The sequence below is a fragment of the Bos grunniens genome, chromosome 26, assembly GCF_055505025.1.
Source record: "Bos grunniens cultivar Pamir isolate PY7600 chromosome 26, Bosgru_T2T1.0, whole genome shotgun sequence".
NCBI lineage: Eukaryota > Metazoa > Chordata > Mammalia > Artiodactyla > Bovidae > Bos > Bos grunniens.
The window spans coordinates 18,823,219-18,845,115 of NC_141190.1; the positions used below are offsets into that span (position 1 = coordinate 18,823,219).

The 21,897-nt window shown below is 46.2% G+C and overlaps 1 protein-coding gene and 1 non-coding gene across 14 annotated transcripts in view; both read right to left on the minus strand.

Moving 5' to 3' along the window:
* The window catches only part of MMS19 (MMS19 cytosolic iron-sulfur assembly component), a 35,584-nt gene that overhangs the window by 433 nt on the left and 13,254 nt on the right, over positions 1 to 21,897 (minus strand). Inside the window, exons 2-30 of one of the 13 annotated variants that reach the window (XM_086379383.1) lie at positions 21,390 to 21,438; positions 18,967 to 19,067; positions 18,104 to 18,189; positions 17,643 to 17,717; positions 17,160 to 17,229; positions 16,650 to 16,778; positions 16,502 to 16,563; positions 10,315 to 10,401; positions 9,836 to 9,910; positions 9,348 to 9,425; positions 8,551 to 8,689; positions 8,153 to 8,307; positions 7,811 to 7,889; positions 7,279 to 7,404; positions 6,982 to 7,063; positions 6,571 to 6,668; positions 6,305 to 6,454; positions 4,897 to 5,052; positions 3,769 to 3,868; positions 3,169 to 3,271; positions 2,952 to 3,020; positions 2,599 to 2,725; positions 1,785 to 1,885; positions 1,605 to 1,661; positions 1,272 to 1,458; positions 861 to 943; positions 568 to 732; positions 426 to 485; positions 36 to 136 (exon numbers count right to left, since the gene is read on the minus strand). In XM_086379383.1, coding sequence (XP_086235509.1) covers positions 36 to 136; positions 426 to 485; positions 568 to 732; positions 861 to 943; positions 1,272 to 1,458; positions 1,605 to 1,661; positions 1,785 to 1,885; positions 2,599 to 2,725; positions 2,952 to 3,020; positions 3,169 to 3,271; positions 3,769 to 3,868; positions 4,897 to 5,052; positions 6,305 to 6,454; positions 6,571 to 6,668; positions 6,982 to 7,063; positions 7,279 to 7,404; positions 7,811 to 7,889; positions 8,153 to 8,307; positions 8,551 to 8,689; positions 9,348 to 9,425; positions 9,836 to 9,910; positions 10,315 to 10,401; positions 16,502 to 16,563; positions 16,650 to 16,778; positions 17,160 to 17,229; positions 17,643 to 17,717; positions 18,104 to 18,189; positions 18,967 to 19,067; positions 21,390 to 21,438 — 2,950 coding nt within the window. Of the gene's footprint in view, positions 1 to 35; positions 137 to 425; positions 486 to 567; positions 733 to 860; positions 944 to 1,271; positions 1,459 to 1,604; positions 1,662 to 1,784; positions 1,886 to 2,598; positions 2,726 to 2,951; positions 3,021 to 3,168; positions 3,272 to 3,768; positions 3,869 to 4,896; positions 5,053 to 6,304; positions 6,455 to 6,570; positions 6,672 to 6,981; positions 7,064 to 7,278; positions 7,405 to 7,810; positions 7,890 to 8,152; positions 8,308 to 8,550; positions 8,690 to 9,347; positions 9,426 to 9,835; positions 9,911 to 10,314; positions 10,402 to 16,501; positions 16,564 to 16,649; positions 16,779 to 17,159; positions 17,230 to 17,642; positions 17,718 to 18,103; positions 18,190 to 18,960; positions 19,617 to 21,389; positions 21,439 to 21,897 lie in introns of those variants that run through there. The other 12 variants (XM_086379382.1, XM_086379380.1, XM_086379379.1 and 9 more) reach the window with 12 other exon arrangements.
* On the minus strand, positions 5,859 to 5,980 carry LOC147344128 (small nucleolar RNA SNORA28). The gene has a single exon (XR_015155916.1). It is a non-coding gene; the product is annotated as a small nucleolar RNA SNORA28 (small nucleolar RNA).

Here is a 21,897-nt window from a genome sequence, read left to right on the forward strand (position 1 = left end):
TCAGTCTCGTCTCTCCCTGTGACCTAGAAACTCACCATTCTCCCCTGGCTGACACTGCTTCCTTACGCACCAGCCTCTTCTTGTCATCCAGGGGTTTGGCTAAGGCCCGGATCACCTGTGGTTTGTATGGCAGCAGCTGTGGAGTTAGAGGATCTCATCTTAGCTTGTTCAACCAAGGTAACCAAAAAAGCTGCTCTGACTCTACATCTAATACTCTTCCTATTCTTCACTGACTCCAGACAGTGCTGTGTGGCAGGCTGGCCGTTCTGTTTTCAAGGACTCAGGAAACCCTTGCCTATCTGTACTACATAGTGCATACCTCAGTAGCACAGCCAGATGGCCAGTCCTGCATGCTTAAGGCAGAAAGGTGGCCCTGGCTCTTCTAGGAAGTTTCCAGGCCAGAGAGGGACACCTGCGGTACTCACCACGGGGGTGGGCAGGCGAGTGAGAGCGTGCATACACTGCAGTGCAGCGATCCGGACCGCCTAGAACACAACCATAAGGAGGTGAGGGGAAACCCACGAAGGGGAGGCGTACAGGCCAAAGAGTTGTCAGGGCTCAACGCACCATGGAAGGGCTGGCACTGAGGTTCAGGAACTTGGTGATGAGGGTGTCAACGTGAAGACTCATGACCTGGGGTGCTTCCAGTAGAAGAGGCTGAAGGCAGCTGAGGGTTGAGAGCTGCACCACAGAGTCGGGGCAGGACAGGGCCTCCAGCAGCAGGGAGAGCAGCTAAGGGGTCACAGGAAGCAGGGGGTGACCACATGTTTGATAAGCCTGCTTCTCCTCCCCTTTCCAGCCCCAGCATGGGGGGGACAATGGCTTCATCCCTGCTTAGAGGCTGTGATGGCAAGGCTTACTGTGGGCAGCTCTGGCAGGAGCACAGGCTTTGGCAGCCTGTTAAGTACATGAGACAGACCCTTCAGGTAGTTTGGCTTCACATCTGCAAAAAATGGAAAAGCTAAGGGGGAAACTGGGCTCTGACAGAGCGTGGGAATTCAATTCCAATCTCTGGTGAAGCTGGGACATCAGCCTATAGATTTTTATTTTTTCTTTTTTACAAACAAAAAAAAAAAGCCCCTCGGGCTCAGAATAGGCAAGGTACATCCATCAAAGGAAAAGAGTGGGTCAAGAATCTAGATGTTCAGCCTTCCGGTAGAGGCCATACTATGCTCTAAAGAAGCACTCGGGTCCTAAATTCTTTTAGAGACTGTGGCCTGAACAAAGGAAAGGTCTATATATTTAAGGGCCTCCCTCTAACCTCTCCTCACCTTGCGGAGCAGCATGGAAGCCCCGGACCAAAGCGGGCACGTTATCTGTGAAGAACCGCTGGCGGAACATGATCCGCACTTCAGCATGGCCAGCACGAGTTAGCACGTCAGTGCAGTCGGACATGAGCAGAGAGAAGCCATCAGCTGCTGCCGGGCCTAGTTCTGGATCACTCAGGAGGCCCATGAGCTGGAGGAAAGAGAGCTTTTGAGGTACATCAATGGGGAAAGACCTTAAATACCAAGAGGAGGACGGCAGTCATTTTGGGGAGGAAGCGGATCAAGAGCGAAGTTCCTGTTCAGATCCTAGGTTCTGCTTGCTCAGCAAAGACTTACCCGCTCTGTAAGACAGGAACTGAGAGGATGGTATCTAAGCACTAAGGCCTTTGTGACCTGTCACCAGAGAGAGAAAAGTCAGGGCAAGATGCCCAAACCCTGAGAAGCATGCAGGGTTCAAGGGAGAGGTTTCATTTAACCAGATTAACTGCTCTAACAAACTCCTTTCCGACTCCTTACCCAGAGAAGCAGTGTGAAGGCCTGACTACGACAGGGCCCAGAGCTCAGCCCAGCCTCCACTTTGTCCACAGCCAGCTGCAGAAATTCATCCAGCTGTTGCCCTAAAAAGGAGGTAGGAAATGCTGACACATGTGTCTGTTTTGACAACAAAGGCTGTAAATCCTTTAAATGCAGAAGCCATTAGAAAAGAACAATGTCATTTTGGCTGTGGACTCGGCCCACTTAGCTCTAGGACACCAGCATGAGCCTGGTATTCTCATAATGTTGGGGTGTTGGCATTAGAAAAGTCTACTAATAAAAAGTCTTTTTTTCGAAAAGAGCTGTCCACTTCTAATAATTACCCCTGATAGCTCCCTGTAGGGAACAGGAGGACAGAACTAGACAGAGCACTCTGGTTGAAGCCCTTATCTTCTTACATCCTATAAAAGCTTTGCCCAGCTCTGGTCTTGACTCTTGTCCCAAGGGCTGTCCCATGGGAAGCCTGATTATATTAGCAAACTCCTTTTAAAGAGAATGACACTTCCCTGGTGGCTCAGAGGGTAAAGCATCTGCCTGCAAGATGGAAGAACTGGGTTCGATCCCTGAGGCCTGGGTTCTATCCCTGGGTCAGAAAGATCCCCTGGAGAAGGAAATGGCCACTCCAGTACTCTTGCCTGGAAAATCCCACAGACGGAGAAGCCTGGTGCAGGCTATAGTCCATGGGGTCGCAAAAAGTCGGACACGACTGAGCGACTTCACTTTCACTTCACTTTAAAGAGAATGAGTTACTACTAAACTTCAAGATTGCATCAGAAGTTGGTTCTCCCTCCAGTACCTGCAGGGTGCTTGTTCAGGAGTCCTGCAAAGCACTTGGCGGCAGCAGTAGAGGAGAAGGGGCAGCTTTGGCAGCAGCTCAGCTCTAAAAGCTCCCCCATGAGTCGGTTCAGCTGTGGGATTTCCACCTGTAGAAAACCTGGTCATGTCATGGACCCAGAGAACATTTGAACTCCAAGAGACAACCAGAAGAGAGTGGCAGCAGGGGCCAGGGTGAAGGGGAAGTGAATTCTCCAGTGGGCAAAGCAGAAAATCAGCTTAGCTGTGACAAATTTCAGCCCAGAAGTCACCTGGGCTCCAGCTCCCTTGGTCAGGATTAAACTGGGGTTTTCCCCAAAGGTTGTGGTCACTTACGTTTCGAGGCAGGGAGCAGACAAAGGCCATAAGCAGTGCGACCAGTCGCCTCTGCCCTGAGGAGCCATCCTGTAAGGAAGAAGGGCCCTATCAAGCCTGTCCCACCAGCAAGAGACTTGTGCCCCTGAAGACACCCATCCCAGATTTCCCAGAAAGATCTGAAGGGCAGATGTCCCAAGACTGTTCCCCATCTGGGTCTGATCCATCGGACCCTCACCTGGAATGGCTGGAATCTGCCAGAGAAGCTGTTTTCAGGCAGGAAGGAGATGTTGCCGTCCAAGAAGAGGGGCACGATGTGGGCGACACTCTGGGAGGCTAAGCTAGGGGGTACACCCAGTGTCATCAAGGAGCCAGGGTTCGACAGCAGCCCTGGGGTTCCCGGGACTCACTGAGTCCAGGGACCAGAGCATGCTCATTCACACCTTCAACAAATACTAACTCAGCACATACTACATGCCAGGAACCATTCCTGTCCTGGGCCTTGGTGCTACAGTAGTGACCCAGCCAGATCAAATCCCTGTTCCCTTGGAGCTTATCATCTAGCAAGAGGACTCTGTATATGTCAAAAATGCTTCACAGGTGACTCTCATGCACACCTATCTGTAGTTAAGAACCACTAGTCCATGGCTCCCCAAACCCTCATCCACAGTCCATGGGGCTAAAAGACCCCTTCTTTCTTTGCCAATAAGACTTACAAAACAAATAACCACCTTCACATTTACATCTGGGTGAGAGGACAGCTCAGAAGGAAATCATCTGCTACTTCCCAAGAATGCTAGCCTCCCTGGGATCAAGTCGAATGCATGATTATACTCACTCAGGGCTCAAGTGGGTGGTGGCAGTGGCAATGACCGATGCCATAGTGGCCAAGACCTCATCCTCCAACAGGACTTTTTTCAGAACTGAGTGCTCCTTCTCTGCCAAATCAAAACACACACAGGCACAGGCCATGACTGTGGCTCACACGATTAGGTCCTGTCCCCCTCGTGACTGGGCCGTGACTCTCGTTACAGCAGGAGCAGTTTGTAACCTGTCCTCTAGTAATGCTGTAGCCCTGGGAACCAGCAGGGCACCAGAAGCAGGAATGTCTAACGTGGGCCACAGAGAGCTCCTGAGAATTGCCTCTGACTAGACAACAGTGGGAAATAAGACTAGCTAATAGGAATATTCTTAACATCAGAACTGTTAGTTTTTTCAAAAACTTAAAGGTAACGTGGATTTATCTTCGTGGCTCCTTTTACACAGCAGCTACCATACACACATACATCACTGTTGTTAAGCATTACGAATTAACTTACTTAATCCTTACCAACTACCCTGTGATACACAGGTATTACTCTCCATCTCCTTTGCACAAGTGAGGGAACGGAGCTTAGAAAGCCTAGGTATTTCACCTAAGCTAGCAGGTGGTGGCTTCCCTAGTGGCTCAGATGGGAAAGACTCCGCCTGCAATGTGGGAGACCTGGGTTTCGATCCCTGGGGAAGGGCATGAATTCTTGCCTTGAGAATTCTTGCCACTCCAGTATTCTTGCCTAGAGAATTCCCATGGACAGAGGAGCCTGACAGGCTGCAGTCCATGGGGTCGCAGAGAGTCGGACACAATTGAGTGACTAAGCACCTAAGTGAGCAAGTGGTAGAGTTGACCATGAGACCCAACCAGGTCTAAACTCCAGAGCCTAATTCTAACTAATCTAATTACACAGCAATTGAAGGGGAGGGGGGAAAGTGTGCGTCCTTTGAAGTGTTGCTAACACTAGTAGATTTTGGTTCTCTCCAGCGGTCAGCTTGGCACCTTGTGATTAAAGTGAAATCTCATTATGTGGACACAGAATTCAAAAGACACCTCTGCTGGTGCAAAATACCAGCGAAACCCTGCAGGTTGCAGGGCTGTTCACCACAGTGGAAAGGCTGGGGTGAGAGGGACGGGTGAGAAGGGGCAAGTTACCTGGCGTGGAAGCCTGCACAACCAAGGCAAGCAGGCAGGGTACAGCTGTCTGATGGAAGTACCAGCAGCTCTCGGGGTCGCGCTGGCAGTTTTCGGCCACTTGCTGGAGGCTCTGACAGACAGCAATAACTTCACTGGTTCCTGGACTCACACTCCCTGTGTGGCGACAAAGTTTTCCGTAAGGTTTTCTTAAAAGCACTCCCCGGTCTGTCAGATACGGGACATAGGAAGACTAATCAAAGGTAAGTATCTTATTAATATAAAGAGCCAAGTCATTTTATCTAGGAGCAGAGATCTGCCCTGCCAGCTCTGCAACAGAAGCACTGATACACAGCGTGGGGGTGTGGGGAGCTACCCTCCTGCACAGTCGGAGATCTATGTGTCAGTTATAACCATTCTCTTCGAAGCGGTTCTTCCGGATCTGCAGTTCTGCATCTGTGGACTCAACCAACTGCGATCATGTACTATAGTTTTTACCCAGTGGAAAAAAAAGTGTGTGTGCTGTACAAACTTTGTTTAAGGGTCAAACATACATTCTCCTTTAGTTTTCAAAACAACCCCCTCAGCAGTATCATTTCCCCCATTTTGTAGAGGAGGATGTGAAAGCTCAATAAATTAGCAGTGGTTTTTCCAGGGTCACAGTAAGTGCAAAAGTCAGGGATCAAACCCAGGCCGTGCTCTGAATCCAGTGTTCTTTCTATTCTGTATCAGGTGCTGGATCATCCTCTGTTGACTGGATCAACCACAAAGGACAGGGCAGTACAGAGTGCGGAGCTTAGGGAATTAGTGAGGGCCCATGGTGGGCATGCACAGGTTCGTAACAGCCACAGCTGTTGTCACTTGTGAGGAGCAGTGCTCCTCAAACTCCAGGGTGTGTACAATTTACCGGGAGATCCTGCTAAAATGCAGATTCTGACCAGTGGGGCCTGAGATTGTGCATTTCTTTTTTTTTCAGCTGGAACACTGTTTAAGTCTATATAACGCCTTGTCTCGAAGAGAAGAGAATACCGGAATAGGTTAGACTTTCTTTCTATAGCAAGCTCAAATTGTGTCAGACAGTTTTATCTGCTACAGAGTGCTACTTGCATGAGATTCTGCATTTCTAATAAGCTCCCAGATCATGCCCACGCTCCTGGCTGATGCACTCTATTTTGAGTAGCATAGCCTTACAGTGGTGCTTTTCAATGGATTCCACACGGAAATCATCGAAGCATTCTTAATAATTGTTGCTCCTTAGAGACTGAATCAGTTGGACTGCATGAGGCCCAGGCAGTCAGCATTTTTTCAAGTTCCTATGTGACTCTTACTAGAGCCATCACTGGAACCACTGTTTTAGACACATCAACTCCAAACCTGACTGCAGCTCCCCCTCCAGCCCAGCTCCTCAGTGACTGTTCCCTGTAGTCACCTCTGTTCATCTGGCACAGATGCTGCAGCAGAAGAGGCAGCGTCTCCTTGACGATGCTGGGATGTGTGGATATAGCTGATAAGGCTTGCAGACAGCGTGGATGCCGGGAGCACCTGGTGGGCCCATCCCCTCTAGCCAAATCTGACTCCTCTGAAAAGCAACCCAGGAGATCAGGTTTCACTGTGTGATGGCAAGCATGAAGGAACCCCCCCGCCCCACCAACTTCCCTGGGAAGGACCAAGCCACAGAAGATCAGAGACACGTACCTGTACACAGATCCTCAGCAAGCCTGGGCACTAAGTGGCTGCTGAAGGCCATGGGGTAGAGAGTGGCCAGGGTTCCTGATGCTTCCAGTGCTGCCACCCTGCTGGGGCACAGGGCAGGTGAGCATTAGCTCAGCTGGGTCCAAGGCTCTCTTGCCTAGGCCTGCCATTAGGCAGATTCAGGAGCGTGGGCTTCTGAGACCACCTTTCTAAAAATGCAGGATTCAAGTACCTATACCACTAAGTTGGAAAGGGCTTCTTAATGCCCCCCAAAAGAGAACATTCCTACAACAATTGCTCCAACCAGTTAGCAGCCAGAGCCAAGCACAGAGTCCGTGTCCTCTGGGAAAGCCAAGGGTCAGGAGCACAGTGCCCTGGAACAGCTGGCTCTATCTTGCTGTCTTATGTTCTCACCAACTCTGGGAATCCTCCTCCAGGAAGCTCAGTCTGTACAGGTGACCCACTGCTAGCTCCAAGTCCCCAGAAGACAGGAGATCTGTATTAGAAGGAGACATGAACCTCATCTTTCTTCCCCAGCAGCCACCACCATCCTTCCCAAATCATAATCCCAAATCCCAATTTGGGATCATAGAAATCCCAAATCATACAGAATTGTGAGAACCAGGGAATAAAGACTGCTCTTTCTTTAAGACAGAAAACCACAGCAAAGGGACCAAAAACTCCAATCTTTTTTCTTTCCCTTAAGTGTACCTGGTTGAGCACCCAACACTGTGAGTGTACGAATGCCAACAAGCTGAAGCTGGGTGTTGGGGTCTGTCAGGGCCATGAACATCAGTGAGCACAGCTGGTCCTTGAAGCCACTCAGAGGTCTTTCATCTAGGGAGAGACAGAGTCCAGGTTAGAGGGAAACCTCATTCAGCACTGATGCAAAGATAACTTGGGGCAGATTTTTTTTTTGGCTGTGTAGCATCGAACGTGGGATCTTAGTTCCCCAACCAGGCATCAAACCAATGCCCCCTGCAGAGGAAGCATGGAGTCCTAACTACTGGATCAGGGAACTCCTGGGACAGATTTAAAGAATTTAATCCATTGGATACCCAGGAAGTACACTAGGAAAAAAAATGAACAGGTCTCATTTCTTAAGTGTTCTCTTGTGCTACAACTTGCGAACAACAGGTTGGCTGTTCCAGGCCACTTCTCTGTAGCACTCCCGGCCTGCCCTCCTTTACAGGGCTACAGAGCTCAGCACCCCCTGGCCAGCACACCTAGAAGACGGCCTCACCCTTGTCTTCATAGCTCCATTTCTGCTGCAGCTTCAAAAAACCCAGGATCATTTCAAGGATTGTCCTCCGCTGGTTGCTCTGTAATGTTTTAAGGGGTATGGGGTCAAAGACTACCTTTTAATGGATTTCAGTCTTGCTACTATGGAAGTGGGGAGAATTATCGTTGTGCATAAGAGTGTGAGGAAAAGAGTGAACAAGGGAACCAGAAGCAGCTAATGGGAGCTAATGGGAGCAAAACCCAAGATCTACTACATCTAGGCCCCAGCGCAACACAGCTTTCTCTGTGAGAGCCATCCTAGCCCAGGGTCCCATCATTTCCTGAAAAGATTCTGCTTCCTTACCTGACTGTGCTTGTGGAACTGTTCCAGCAGCAGAGGCAGCACGTTGCTGGTGACGTGGTCGCAGGCCCGGGCAGACGCGCCTGCAGCCGCCTGCAGCAGTTTGGCGCTAGGCCACACCAATTTCATGTCCGGTTCACACAGATGGTGCCTGCAGTCTAGAGAGGCAGCACATCACAGACCCGGGGAGTAGGCTGAACGTTGCCCGGTTCCCCTGCAGGTCACAGAAGCTGGAGGCTGAGCCCCAGGACTAGCAGTTATTACATAAATATCTTTCAATTCAAAGCAGGGCTCCAATACGCAAATCACTGATCTTGGGGGCTGATCTTGAAAGGTCACTGGGCTTAAGGAATTTCCCTCTGTTGTGTGCATTCCCCTTTCTAGCTGCCATGCCCCATTACCCTGTAGAATGTTGCTAAGGAAGGAGTCAAGGAGGTCCTCAGCATCGGCCCTCAGCACAGAGCGAGACAAACACGCAGTCAGGGAGTTGAGGGCCGCCAGGCCCTCGGCCTCTACCCGCTCACTTGCCGTCTGGAACACCTGTCAGGGAGGGATCCCATGGCTACTGAGGTGAGCCTGCACCAGGTGAGACCCTTCCCACCTGCTGCCTATTTCCTTTCTTGGGAGAGGGCGGTGAGAACCTTTAGGGCACAACAGTGGAAATTAACCCCTCACGTGAGTTTCATCTCAATTGATGTATTCTCACTAAGTCCTTAGTCCCACTAGGATATTGATACACATCTTTTCTTTCCTTTTCAATTCTGATTGTGCTGCACAGCATGTGGGATCTTAGTTCCCCGCTGAGGGAATGAACCCACGTCCCCTGCACTGAAAGCATGGAGTCCTAATCACTGGATCGCCAGGGACGTCCCCACATACTTTTTTGAGAAACTGAATACCAACCTTGAGCGGTGGTTGTTGGGATCCCTTTCCCAAAGTCTCTTCCTCTCCCCCTCTACTCGGAGTGACCTATGCCCTTTACCATGGAAGGACAGGAAGCGGGCAATGGGAGACTGATCACGTCATCAGTAAGCAGCTGGCCCTACCCATATCATTCAACCAAAGTATGCCCCTTGGCTCTCCTGCTGAATAACCAGGCACAGCAACAGAGGGAAAAGGATAGGGTAGGTTAGCTCCCCTCATGCCTGACCTGACAACTAGGAGTTAAGAGTAGTCAGTTTATCTAAGTGACACTCACCTCTCTGCGGATAGAAGCCCAGAGGCTGGGGAGGAAGTCCTTTAGTTCTTTCTGCCCGTATACGGCACAGCAAGCATTCTGCCAGGGAGAGCAGAGGTTAACGGCCGTCTACACTCTCAGACTTCCTGGGACGTGCAGCCCCCTCAGCATAATTGCACCTGAAAGAGGCGGCTCTCAGCAGTAAGACCAGCAGGGGTTCACAGCCATCCTACCCAGACCACTGAAAAACAGGACTTCGTCCCAACTGATGGAAACAAGCCTGAAGAGGGAGCCCCGGTCAGCCTTTCCTCAGCTGCCACTCTGTTACTACAGAACAGGACAAAACGCAGCTGCGGGCCGTACGTCAACCTACAGGCCAAGACCTTGGGTATCCCTCTCCTGAGGCCCAGGGAACAGCTCCCCGACTCTCTAAGAATCAGTCCATAATCCTGTAGCACTGCTAAATTGTCTAAAGACAGCTGGGTCCTCAAAAGAGAGAAATCGCTCACCAGAGTCTGCAGAGAATCCAGCTTAGCACTCAGAATCTCGGAGTCCACTTTCTCAATCAGCAGGGGCAGCAGGAACTGTGGGAGAGAAGGAAGAACTGAGCACGAGGCCAGCCCACCATGTCCTTGCTGCCACCAGCCCCCGGGGTAGGCACTACGTCACCGAGTTGCACTGAGTCAGGAGTTGTGACTGTAAACCAATCTCCCTCCCAAGCCATGGCCGGACTCCTGAAAAGTGACCTGAAAAGTGGGCTAGCTGGCAAAGCTAAAGGATCTCAAAAGATAGCACCACATAGGGACTGGAATACTATCTTAAATGAAGAGATGGTAAAGTTTTCTACTTCGAAGGTCTGAAGACACTTGCAGGATGCCATACCCTAGAATGCAAACTGGATCTTTCTTTTCCTCCGTGCCTTTAACTGTTCTTTCTTCTGACCCTTCTGAGGGCTGAGGCTACATGCCCTAACTCTGGCCAGACCCACCTCAGCAAAGCGTGGTGTGGAAGCCAGCACAGCTCGAAGACTCAGGATGAGATCTTCTCTCTGGATGCCATGGGGATCATTAGGTGGCTGCAAAAGGGAGAAGAGGCATGGCCTTGTATCTCTTTTTAGACCATGCCTGGACACAGGACTGAACCTACCAACCCTGCAGAACAGGGTGAGATTTACAGCCAAATTGCCAGAAAAGTGGTACAAGGCCCCAGAAGGAAGACAGCTTGCTCTTTCGTGTTGTTCCTTGGGAAATTTCTGTCGGGCCTTTATTTTCTATCTGATCACGCAGTTTCCATCTGATCTATCATCTCACCACTCAGAGATAAACACCCTTAACTTTTTGGTGCAACTTTCTTCTCTGTATATAGGGTATTATGACTATGTGATTGGTAGACACTGTTTCCCTTTAAAATATATATAGCTTTAGAAACCATGCATCTTTTGAACATATGGTTTGCCGTCTATTTTTTCACTTCATACATTAGGTACATTTTTTTCATGTTATTATTCTTTCATAGCATTTGTTTTAGTGGCTGATACTATTTCATTGTGTGGTTGAGCGACAATTTATTTGGATAATCTCCCTTTGATGGACAATTCTATTTTTCCACCCTTATAAAAAGCTGTAATTCTGGCAATATAAAAGCATTGATGATTTCTGTATAAAGAGGCAGATTCTTTTTAATTGAAGTATACAGTTGACTTATAATACTGTGTTAGTTTCAGGTGTACAGCAAAGTGGTTCAGTTATATACATTTATATATATCTTTTAGATTCTTTTCCATTATAGGTTATTATAAGGTATTATAGTTCCCTGTTTTATACAGTAAACCTTTGTTGTTTATCTGTTTTACATATAGTGATATGTATTTGTTAATCCTGTTCAGTTCATTTCAGTCGCTAAGTCGTGTCCAGCTCTTTGCGACCCCGTGGACTGCAGCATGCCAGGCTTCCCTGTCCATCGCCAACTCCCAGAGTTTACTCAAACTCATGTCCATAGAGTCGGTGATGCCATCCAACCATCTCATCTTCTGTCATCCCCTTCTCCTCCTGCCTTCAATCTTTCCCAGCATCAGGATCTTTTTCAGTGACTGTTCTTCGCATCAGGTGGCCAAAGTAGTTTCAGCTTCAGCATCAGTCCTTCCAATGAATATTTAGGACTGATTTCCTTTAGGATGGACTGTACTCCTATATATCCTGTTAATCCTGTATTCCTGATTTATTCCTCCCCAATCTCTTTTAAAACCCTTTGGTAATCGTAAAGTTTGTTTCCTATGTCTGTGAGTCCCTTTCTGCTTTGTAAATGAATTAATCTGTATTACTTTTTAGAGTCCACATATAAATGGTAACATATAATTGTCTGTGTCTTACTTAGTATGAAAATCTCTAGGTCCTCTACTTTGTTGCATGTATCTTTTCAAATTAGAGTTTTCATCATTTCCAGATATATACCAGAGGAGTGGGACTGCTGGATCATAAGGTAATTCCATTCTGTTTTCCATAGCAGCTGCCCAATTTACATCCCTACCAACAGTGAAGGAGTGTTCCATTTTCTCCACACCCTCTCCAGCATTTATTATTTGTAGACTTCTTGATGATGGCCATTCTGACTAGGGGCTTCCCTGGTGGTTCAGATGGTAAAGAATCTGCCTGCAATGTGGGAGACCTGGGTTTGATCCCTGGGTTGGGAAGATCCCCTGAAGAAGGGAAAGGCTACCCACTCCAGTATTCTGGTCTGGAGAATTCCATGGACTGTATAGTCCATGGGGTTGCAAAGAGTCGGACACGACTGAGAGACTTCCACTTCACTTCACTTCATTCTGACTGGTGTGAGGTGATACCTCTTTGTAGTTGTAATTTGCATTTCTTGAATAATTAGCAAAGTTAAGGATCTTTTCATGTGCCTATTAGCCATGTGTATGTCAAGAAGGCAGACTGAAAACATAGATCAGATTTTCCTTTTTTTCTTTGAAACCCCACCAAAAATGCAGTAAGGGGATTTTCTTTTCTTTTTTTTAAGATATAAAGCTAAAGGGTGAAGAGGACAAGAGATATTAGGAACAAAATTGTAAAAGCAGATGGGTAAGAAGAAAATGACTTAGAGCCAAAACAACAGAATCCTCAGTAGGCTTGGGGAAAGCTTAGTAACTCTCCATATACACCACACAGTCTCCTCACAAAGCTTTGCAACCAGCAGTACCAGGTGCCTTTGGAACTGGGAGTGGGGTTAGAGAAGCAGTCTGACCTCCCAGATTGCTTCTCAAGTCCTTCTTAGCTGCAGCAGAATCTGGGGGTTTAATTCCTGGAGAGGGTGAGACAGAGCTGAGACAAAAATGCAGTTGAGGGCCAGGGTGCTGAATCAAAAGAGGTCTAAGTGGGAATTCCCTGGATGTCCAGTGGTTAGGACTCAGTGCTTTCACTGCCAAAGTCCTAGACCGGGAATAAAGATCCTGCAACCTGGGGGTTCCCAAATTATCCATGTAAGCCACTCTACAGGGAAGTTCATCCTCAATCAGCCCATTCTATGTGCTCAGAGCTCCCACTCAGCTTTATAATCCTCACTTTGAAACATGTGCAAACTCCCAAGGATTACTAGATATCTGAAGAAAGCCTCTAACCTGGAAATAGAGAACAACATAAATTGAAAAAAAACTTGGACGAAACAAAGACCACAGGTGTGGGGAGAGTTTTCAAGAATGGTAAGAAAGTAATTCATTCATGGGTTAAATAAGAATAGAATGCTATTTAAAAAAAAAAAAAAATCATCAAAAATGACAATAAAAGGCCCTGGGAAATTCAAAGCATGAGTGCAGAAATGGAAAAATCAACCGCTGGGAGACGCGCTGGTCCTGGGCCTTTCTGCCCTCGGATCCCTTCCTCAGGCTCTAGGCTGCATTCTCCAGGTTCCCACAGTGGCCGAGGTTCAGTCAATGGGAAGCAGTTGTAGATGAATGCAGGTCAGAAGGAAAGGAAAACCCAGGACATTTCTTCCCATCTCTATTTAGTGGGCACGTTCACCACTGGCAGCATCTCCTCCTTGGCTCCAGGTCCCACTGAAGGCCTCTGTTTTGTCATACTTTCAGCCCCTGAGGTCCAGTAACATCAACTTTTCCCTTTGTCCCTCCAGCCTCAGGGTGGTAATGGTTTCCTGCTATTGACAGGTTGCCTCACTATCCCTTGTTTGGCTTCTCAGCTCTCCCATAACTTGTACAAACAATTTCCAGCATTAAATTATTTGTTTTAAATACCAAAGTGGTTTCTGTTTTTCATGCCTGGACTCTGACTGATAGAAAAGATAAAAATAAAATTTTCTTATAAAATAACAAAAAGGTAAAGGAAGGAAATATGAAAGAAAAGGTAAAAGACTGACAGGAGTTCCCAAAGGAAGGAGCAGAGAACTAACAGAGGGAAAAAATCATCAATGAAAGAATGCCAAGAAAATTTCCCAGGCCGGAAGGACATGACCTTCCAGACTGACAGGACCTACCGAGTACCCAATACAATGCATGAAAACAGACCTGTACTAAGGTACATCACTGTGAATTTTCAATATATTGGGGGGAAATAATCAACGCTTAAAAGCTTCCTGAAAAGAGGGAAAAAAAGTGAACATAAAAGTCTTGCAAAGCAGAAATAATTCAGACTTCTTCACAGCAACTGAAAATTAGAAGTAAATATAGCAATGTCTTCAATTTTATACCCATATTATCAATAAGTGTGAGCAAAGAATGAAGAGATTCTAGATTTACGAAAAGGAAAACATTTTATACTCTTTTTACACCCACGGGAAGCTCATAAGGGACGAGCATCACCAAAATGAAGGAATAAACCATAAAATGAGGAATACATAAATACAAAAAATGGAGATTTGATCCAAGAGAAAAGATAAAGGGATCCTTAGATGATGGGAAAGAAAGATTCAGTATTGACTCTGCATTAAGAGTAGGAAGCAACCAGCTAAGACTGTATGGCTAAGTTAAGACTGGTTTTTACATTTTTAAATGGTTGAAAAACAAGTCAAATAATATCTTGTGGCACATGAAAATTATATGAAATGTGAATTCCCAAGTCCATAAATGTATTTATTGCAATACAGACCCTGTATCACATTCCAGTGGCGAGGGCCATTTCTGTGCTGGAACAGCACAGGTGAAGAGTTTCAATGGGGAACATAAGGCCCACAAAGTCTAAAATAGCAGCTATCTCGCCCTAACTTCTACTGCTGTGATCCATGATGATGACGGCAAGTGGCCTATACAGATCAATAAGACCGTAAAGAATATTTTTAACACAAATTTAACACTGAAAGCCAGGTGTCCCTATTTTAACTGACAAGAGCTTTCTGCTTCCCATAGACCACACTGTGGGAAAAAAACACACAACTCTGCTCAAATAAATTTTCCAATTATTATCTATAAACTTGTTTTGCCTAGAACATCTCCAAGAAAATATATAAGCAGTTGGGAGCAATGATTATCTCTGAAAGGAAAATGGTTGGTGGCAGTAAAGAGGCTTAATTCTCTAAATGTTGCATGGTGTTCACCGTACTATCTTTCAAAAAAAAAAAAAATTCTTGCCCACCCTAAAATTTTAAGTGCACATATTCCTAAATTTTAGGAATTTATCCAACTGTTACATACATAAACCCACGTATGTGTGAAATGATACATGTACAGGCAGGGTATGTTAGGTGGCAGCATTGCTTATAACAGAGAAGATTAGCAAAAACCTTTGTCCCATGGAGGACAAGGAAAATTAATTAGGTATTTCCATGCAAAGGAAAATCACAGTCATAAAGAATAAAGAGCTAATTTATATACTGCTATGGAACCCTCTCCAAGATATACTGCTAAGTGAAAACGCCAAACGATAGGAAAAATGTGTAAATCCACTACCATTTTTATGGGAAAAGGGAAGAGCATTTTTTAATACATGGATGAAAAAGCTCTGTAAGATACAGACGTAACTGATAAAACTGGTTGACAGCGGAGAAATAAACTTGATGGTATATAGATTTTTCACCTATTTGTACCTTTTGTATTTTGAATCCTGTGAATATATTATCTTTTCAAAACAAACACAAAATAAAGAAAGTAAAAACAGAAAAATCTGGCAGCCTAACCAAGAGCTTTCAAGAGTTCAAAGGCTTAAATACTTCTGAGCAGAAATAGTGATACTGATTACAAAAGCAATGAAAAGAATATTAGGAGAGAGGTGGTCCCAGCAACATGATGTCAGCTAAAATAAGCTGCTAAGAAATTCCCTATGGCAAAAATGGCTTTTTATCTTAAAGGCAGGGAAAGTCAATAGTGAAAGTCACTCAGTCATATCCAACTCTTGGAGACCCCATGTACTATGTAGTCCATGGAATTCTCTAGGCCAGAATACAGGAATGGGTAGCCTTTCCCTTCTCCAGGGGATCTTCCCAACCCAGGGATCGAACCCAGGTCTCCCGCATTGCAGGTGGATTCTTTACCAGCTGAGCCACAGTGGAATCTTCCCAACCCAGGAATCGAACTGGGGTCTCCTGCATTGCAGGTAGATTCTTTACCAACTGAGCTCTGATGTAAATTTGATGTGTGTGGTATAATTCCTTTCATTTCTTCCAAATTACTAATGCTTTCATCTACATACCATGCATACCCATAAAGTGCTGAGACCCTGAGTATTCAAAAAGAGAAGGTGAATCAAGATGCAGAGTGGGAGAAGGTCTGAGGGCATCGAGAAAACACCTCCTGTACATGCTATGCTCAACTGTGTCTTCGTTTCTATTGCCTGAGATGTGCCCTGAGAATCCAGGATCATATGCTACATATCCTTCAGAAACCAAATGAAATCCTATTTTATCTGTGAGTCAGTTCCTGCCTACTCTAGCTCACACTCAACTCTGTCTTTGAACAACTGTACCACCACTTGTTTCGGTCCATAATCTCTTACTGTTACTTAAATGTTTCAACTTTCAAGGACATGAATCATGTTCTACAATCCTGTAGTTCTAAGCACTAAGTACATTTTTAGGAAGTATGTTTTTCCACTTCCCGGTTTACTGACGTGCTAAATTCTTGAGGGCAGGGGTCGTTTCTTTTTGTTCACTGCTGTACCCTCAGTGCCTAGAACTGGGCCTGGCACACAACAGACACTCAGTATTTGAATGAATGAATGAAAGGTACTACTTACAGGAGTAAAATCAATAGGGAAGTAACAAGATGTCACTTCAAACAACTCCTCCACAAAAGGTCCTAAAGGCAACAGAGAAAGAAGGAGGACTTACAAGCCTTTCATCTGACAAGCCCCAACCAGCTAATCCAAAGCTACAAGGACGTACCCAGGCTGTAGTCTCTAGAGATGAGGTCATAGACAATGTGGAAGGCCACCAGAAGATTACGGGGATCCTTTTCCCCATCCATCACCTGGATGAAGCCAAAGGTGAAATCAGCTCCTAGGCCCTTCAGCTCTGGGGAGGAGAGAACAAGGTCACTACTGTCCCACAAGATAAGAAAGCGGGGCTTTCTTCTGGCCTGTGTTTTCCCTCTCTCACTGCCTCCCTCTTCACGCCTCCCAGAGCCGACCATTTCTGTTTTCCTATTCCAAGAGAGTCCTCAGTGAAGAGAAGATGTACAACAATATATAATGGTTATGGAGGTAGGAATTTAACACCTCAGCTCAAGCTCCACCCTTCCTTTACTTTACTGGGGAGTGAGTGACTCCCAGTTTCCCTTCATCTTCCTCTCAGAGTACTGACTCTTTCATATTACCCTGGGCTAAAATCAGTCCTGGTAAAGGGGGAAGAAAAGTTGTGTTCACTTTTCAGGTTTCCGAAAGCCCTGCCTCTCACCTTCCTCCCGGGCTCGCATGAAGTTGGTGATGATACTGTAGACTGTGTGCCGGTCCACCTGGGGCAGGGACTTAGTAGGAGAGACAGAAGAAAGTGAAGGAAGTGCCCAGAGAATACCTCAGCTGACAAAAGTACTTCCTGCTTCATCGTCTCTAACTGGGTAATTCTCTTTATACCAGAATAAGATGAACCTCAGGGAAATGCAGAGAAAAGGTATGGCTATGGTCCAGCAGTCTAGCAGTGGAACCAATAACCCAAACCTGCCTGCTATGTGCCTCACTTTCTTTAGGTGTGAGAGGACACAGGTCAGATGTACTTGCATGCCTCCCTCTCCTTATACAGTAGCAAGGGACAGCAGGCACATATGGCCAAAGGCCTGTAAGAGTTCAGAACTCTTAGAAGGCAATTTATTTTTTGCCATGTAATTCTAGTTATGTCAAGGGCTGGAAGATAGAAAATACCGAAGTGACCATTATCACTCACCTGTACGTGGACCTCCTGAAAGATGGCTTTAAGCACAGAGACTGCCAGCCCTGGGGGCAGGGTCACACACAGGCTCTGGGGGAGAAGAGAAGTGTGAACACAGAGGGAATTCTGGAAATTTTAGTGTAGCCTTCAAGCCTAAAACTGGCCTATCTAACTACAGTGGGAATTACAACATCCAGGCTGGGGAAGAAATGCTGATGGGGAGAAACATGGTCCCTTTTCTCAAGCTGATTAGGTCTCTGCAGCTCCTTCCAGGTTGACTCTGAATTCCAGTCCCCAAAGGACACTTTTACTCTCCAGACTAAAAACAGAAGTGGAGCTGGCTGAGACTAGTTTAGCCCCATATCTAGGCATCTGCTTTGAAGTATCTGAAGTCTCACCCACTAAGCAGAAGGAGAGAATTCACTGGAAATAGATTCCTGTAAACATGGTATGTAATACAGAAAAGGAGAACTCACAAGTGCCCTCAAACCCTGCAGAACAGACGGGATCACAAGATGATGGTCCTTCAGCCGGTTCTCATAGAACAGGATCAGGTGGACCACTGAACAGACCAGAAATTCAGTCATTAGTTTCCACAGGCTGGAGAAGGGCCCGCTGGCATTGCTTCTTCCCAAAGTTTCTAAGGGCTGTTCCTGCTTGGGCTTCACTATAAATTGTCTCCTTCACCTAGGTATGTCCCAAGCCCTCCCATCTGGGGGGTTCCTTCCTTATCTGTCAAGAAAACAGGTGAGCATCTTGGGTTATCCCTTCGCACAGAGGTCACAATCAAACCCATTCTCAACCCGAGACCTGCCTTTCTACAGAACTTGGGTTGGCACGTTTTCTCACAGGGCCATATGGTAAATATCTCAGGTGTCTAGAACACAGTATGTCACAGCTACTCAGCTGGGCCACTGTAACATAAAAGCCGCATAAACGGCAGGTACATAAATGGACATGGCTATATGCTAATACAGTTTTATTTATAAGAAGAGGCTGCAGTTTGCCTACCCCTGCGATGGAAGATAAATAAGTTGTGGGTTTTTTTCCTCAGGACTTCAAAGCATTTTGATATTTCACTACTTTTCTACTCCAAAACACTACTTTGTCCATTTTACAGACAGAAGACATACTGGGGAAAAAAAACTGTCCAAGGCTACATTTGAAATCCATGTGTCTTGTGTCTCAATTCTTATCTTCTTTGCCACATACACTAGTGATGTGTGACGACCCTGTGTTAGGAGTTCGAAGATACCTTACATCCCTCCCTCCCTCCCTCCCGCCCGGTAAGCTGGCCTGATAGACACGGAAGGCTTTGGCTCAGCACGCCTACCAGTACCTTCCTTCTCCAGCAGCAAGGAGTGACACTGGAGGAGCACCTGTGACAAAAGCTGGATCCCACGGGCCCGAGTTCGGGGTTCTGGATTCTCTAGAGAAGACCTGGGGGAAAGTAAGATAGAAAGCCTGATATTACCCAGTTCAAACTTCGGAAGTAAATATTTTGCAATTAGTCACACTCACCCCCGGGCATGGAAGCTGGCCCAGGAAAGTACTCTGGAGGCGCTTGGCATTACAAACAACAGTAAGGCCAATCCCCAGATTGGCCTGGAGGTGTCATCAGGGGCATATGTGACACCAACAGAAGTGTCTGCCTCCAGGCACTGACTGGGTGTGGGGCTTACTCTCTCCTCAGTGATATAATTGTGACATTTCTCTGAAAGAGAGCTTAGCAGTTACCCACAGGGCTCAAGAGATAATTGGCAGCTTCTACCAAAACTTCCCTGGTGACTCAGACGGTAAAGTGTCTATCTACAATGCGGGAGACCAGGGTTCAATCCCTGGTTTGGGAAGATCCCCTGGAGAAGGAAATGGCAATCCACTCCAGTACTACTGCCTGGAAAATCCCATGGACAGAGGAGCCTGGAAGAGAGGAGTCCATGGGGTCGCAAAGAGTCGTACACGACTGAGCAACTTCACTTTCACTTTCACCTAAACAGGAGAAGAATAAATATATCACTATTAAAGCAACCATTATAGTCTTTACAACTGGAAATGTACTAAGTAAGATGGTCAGAATAAAAACTTTAACTATTTAGGATTATTGATATGGGAGGACCCAGGCTGAAGCAACAAGGTGATTTATCTTCAAAACAAATCACAGAGATTACATTTAAACATACCACAAGGAATCTAAGCAAAGAAGGAAGCAGAAGACTTCTGAAGGAGAGCTGGCCAGGGTACCTTAAGGAAACAAGGATAAGAGTACCTACGCTGAGCTCAGTCGTCCGGTAGTGTCTGACTCTTTGCTACCCCACGGACTGTAGCCCCTAGGCTCCTCCGTCCATGGAATTTCACAGGCAAGACTACTGTTGCCATTTCCTCATTCCCTCCTCCAGGGGATCTTCCCAACCCACGGATCGAACCCTCATCTCCTGCACTGCAGGTGGATTCTCTACCACTGAGCCACCGGGAAGTCTCAAGAGTACCTATAGCTAGAGGAACTGGGGCAAAAAAGATCAGTCTTGACAGGATACCTGGGATAGGAACTTACAGAAAGGGCCCCACTCAGAAGCAGAAAACTGTGCCTTTAAAAATGGACCAAGGCACACAGATGCTCACAGAAGCATTATTCGGAATAGTCAAAATGTGACAACAACTCAGATATCCCTCAACTGAGGAATGGGTAAACAAACTGTGGTATATCCATGTAACAGAATATTATTCAGCAAGCAATGAAGCACTGATACAGGCTACAACAGGAATGCATCTTGAAAACATTATTCCAAATGAAAGAAGACAATCATAAAGATTATATATTATTGTATGATTCCATTTATCTGAAATTTTCAGCATAGGTAAATCCACAGAAACAAAGTAGATTAGTGGTTACCAGGTGCAAGGAAGAGAAAGGAGTGGGGAGTGACTGTTAATAGGCGTGGGGTTTCTTTTTGGGGTGATGAAAATGTCCTAAAATTGACTGTGGTTACTAACGGTTGCACAAATCTGTGAATACACACTTTATTATTTATTTTTTTAATACACACTTTAAAATGGTGAATTTATGATAGGTAAATTATATCTCAATAAAGCTGTTACTTTAAAAAAATGAACCAAGGCCACAACAACATATGGGAGAAATGCATAATAGTGACCTACCCTCCCATCTTCTCCCCAGTTTTCTATTTCTCTCTGTTTCAGAAGACTCGCTAGCTATGACACTTAACAACCTTTGCTACTAAGACTTTCCAATTTAAATGGTCTTCCAAGAACAAAATATGAGAAGAGCAGGCTTTATACTATAAGCACATGCCTCCTCTGGAGCTTGGAGTATCTGGTTTGAACAGTGGTCTTCCAGCTGTTGTCCCAAGCCTTTCCCTACAGTGGGGAATCCTGTGCCAGGTCGGCCTCCCAGGCAGGGCCCACAGGGTCTGAGTCAGATGCAGGCTGACTAGGATGCCACAGGCGAGGGTGGGGCTAGAGAAGCACCACCCACCCTCACCTAAAGACTGACTTTAGAGGCTCTAAAGGTTGACTCAAGAGCTACTGTGGCCCACAGGCTGTGTTCTCAACATCTCGTCAAGGGTCTCAATCAGTTGGCATGAAACTTTTTTCAAGAGAAACATAGGCTTAGCCTGAGGTACTAATATGGAAGGGGGAGGGAGAACTGGGCTGCAGTGGAAGAAATTGAGGATAGAATAACTGTTTTCAGAGTGTACTGCCAGGGCTGATGAGAGTTGTTCTAGAGCAGATCAGATCGCTTACCCAAGGGCTTCCACCACTTGTAACACTGTATAGCTTCCAGATTTCACATCTAGAGGAAAGCAAAAAAAGAAATATGAAACAACAACAATAACAACAAAAAAGTCCATCCTAGGGTTTAATGTCTATATTGCCAATGTTTCTGCCTATCCTGGGTTTACACCTTGGGGTCCACTGTGCTTGCCAAGAGTCCCTCCACACTAGAGGCATTTCGTAATACTTCAGATATGCAGCTCCAAGTATAAAAACTGAAAAGAAAGCAAATATATCATTTGAAGGTAACCTGATTGTTTACCTAGGAAAATTCAAGAGAAATACATGAAAAAATATTGGAAACAAAATAACTCATTAGGATGGCTGCTGCTGCTAAGTCGCTTCAGTTGTGTCCGATTCTGTGGGACCCCATAGACGGCAGCCTACCAGGCTCCGCCGTCCCTGGGATTCTCCAGGCAAGAACACTGGAGTGGGTTGCCATTTCCTTCTCCAGTGCATGAAAGTGAAGTCACTCAGT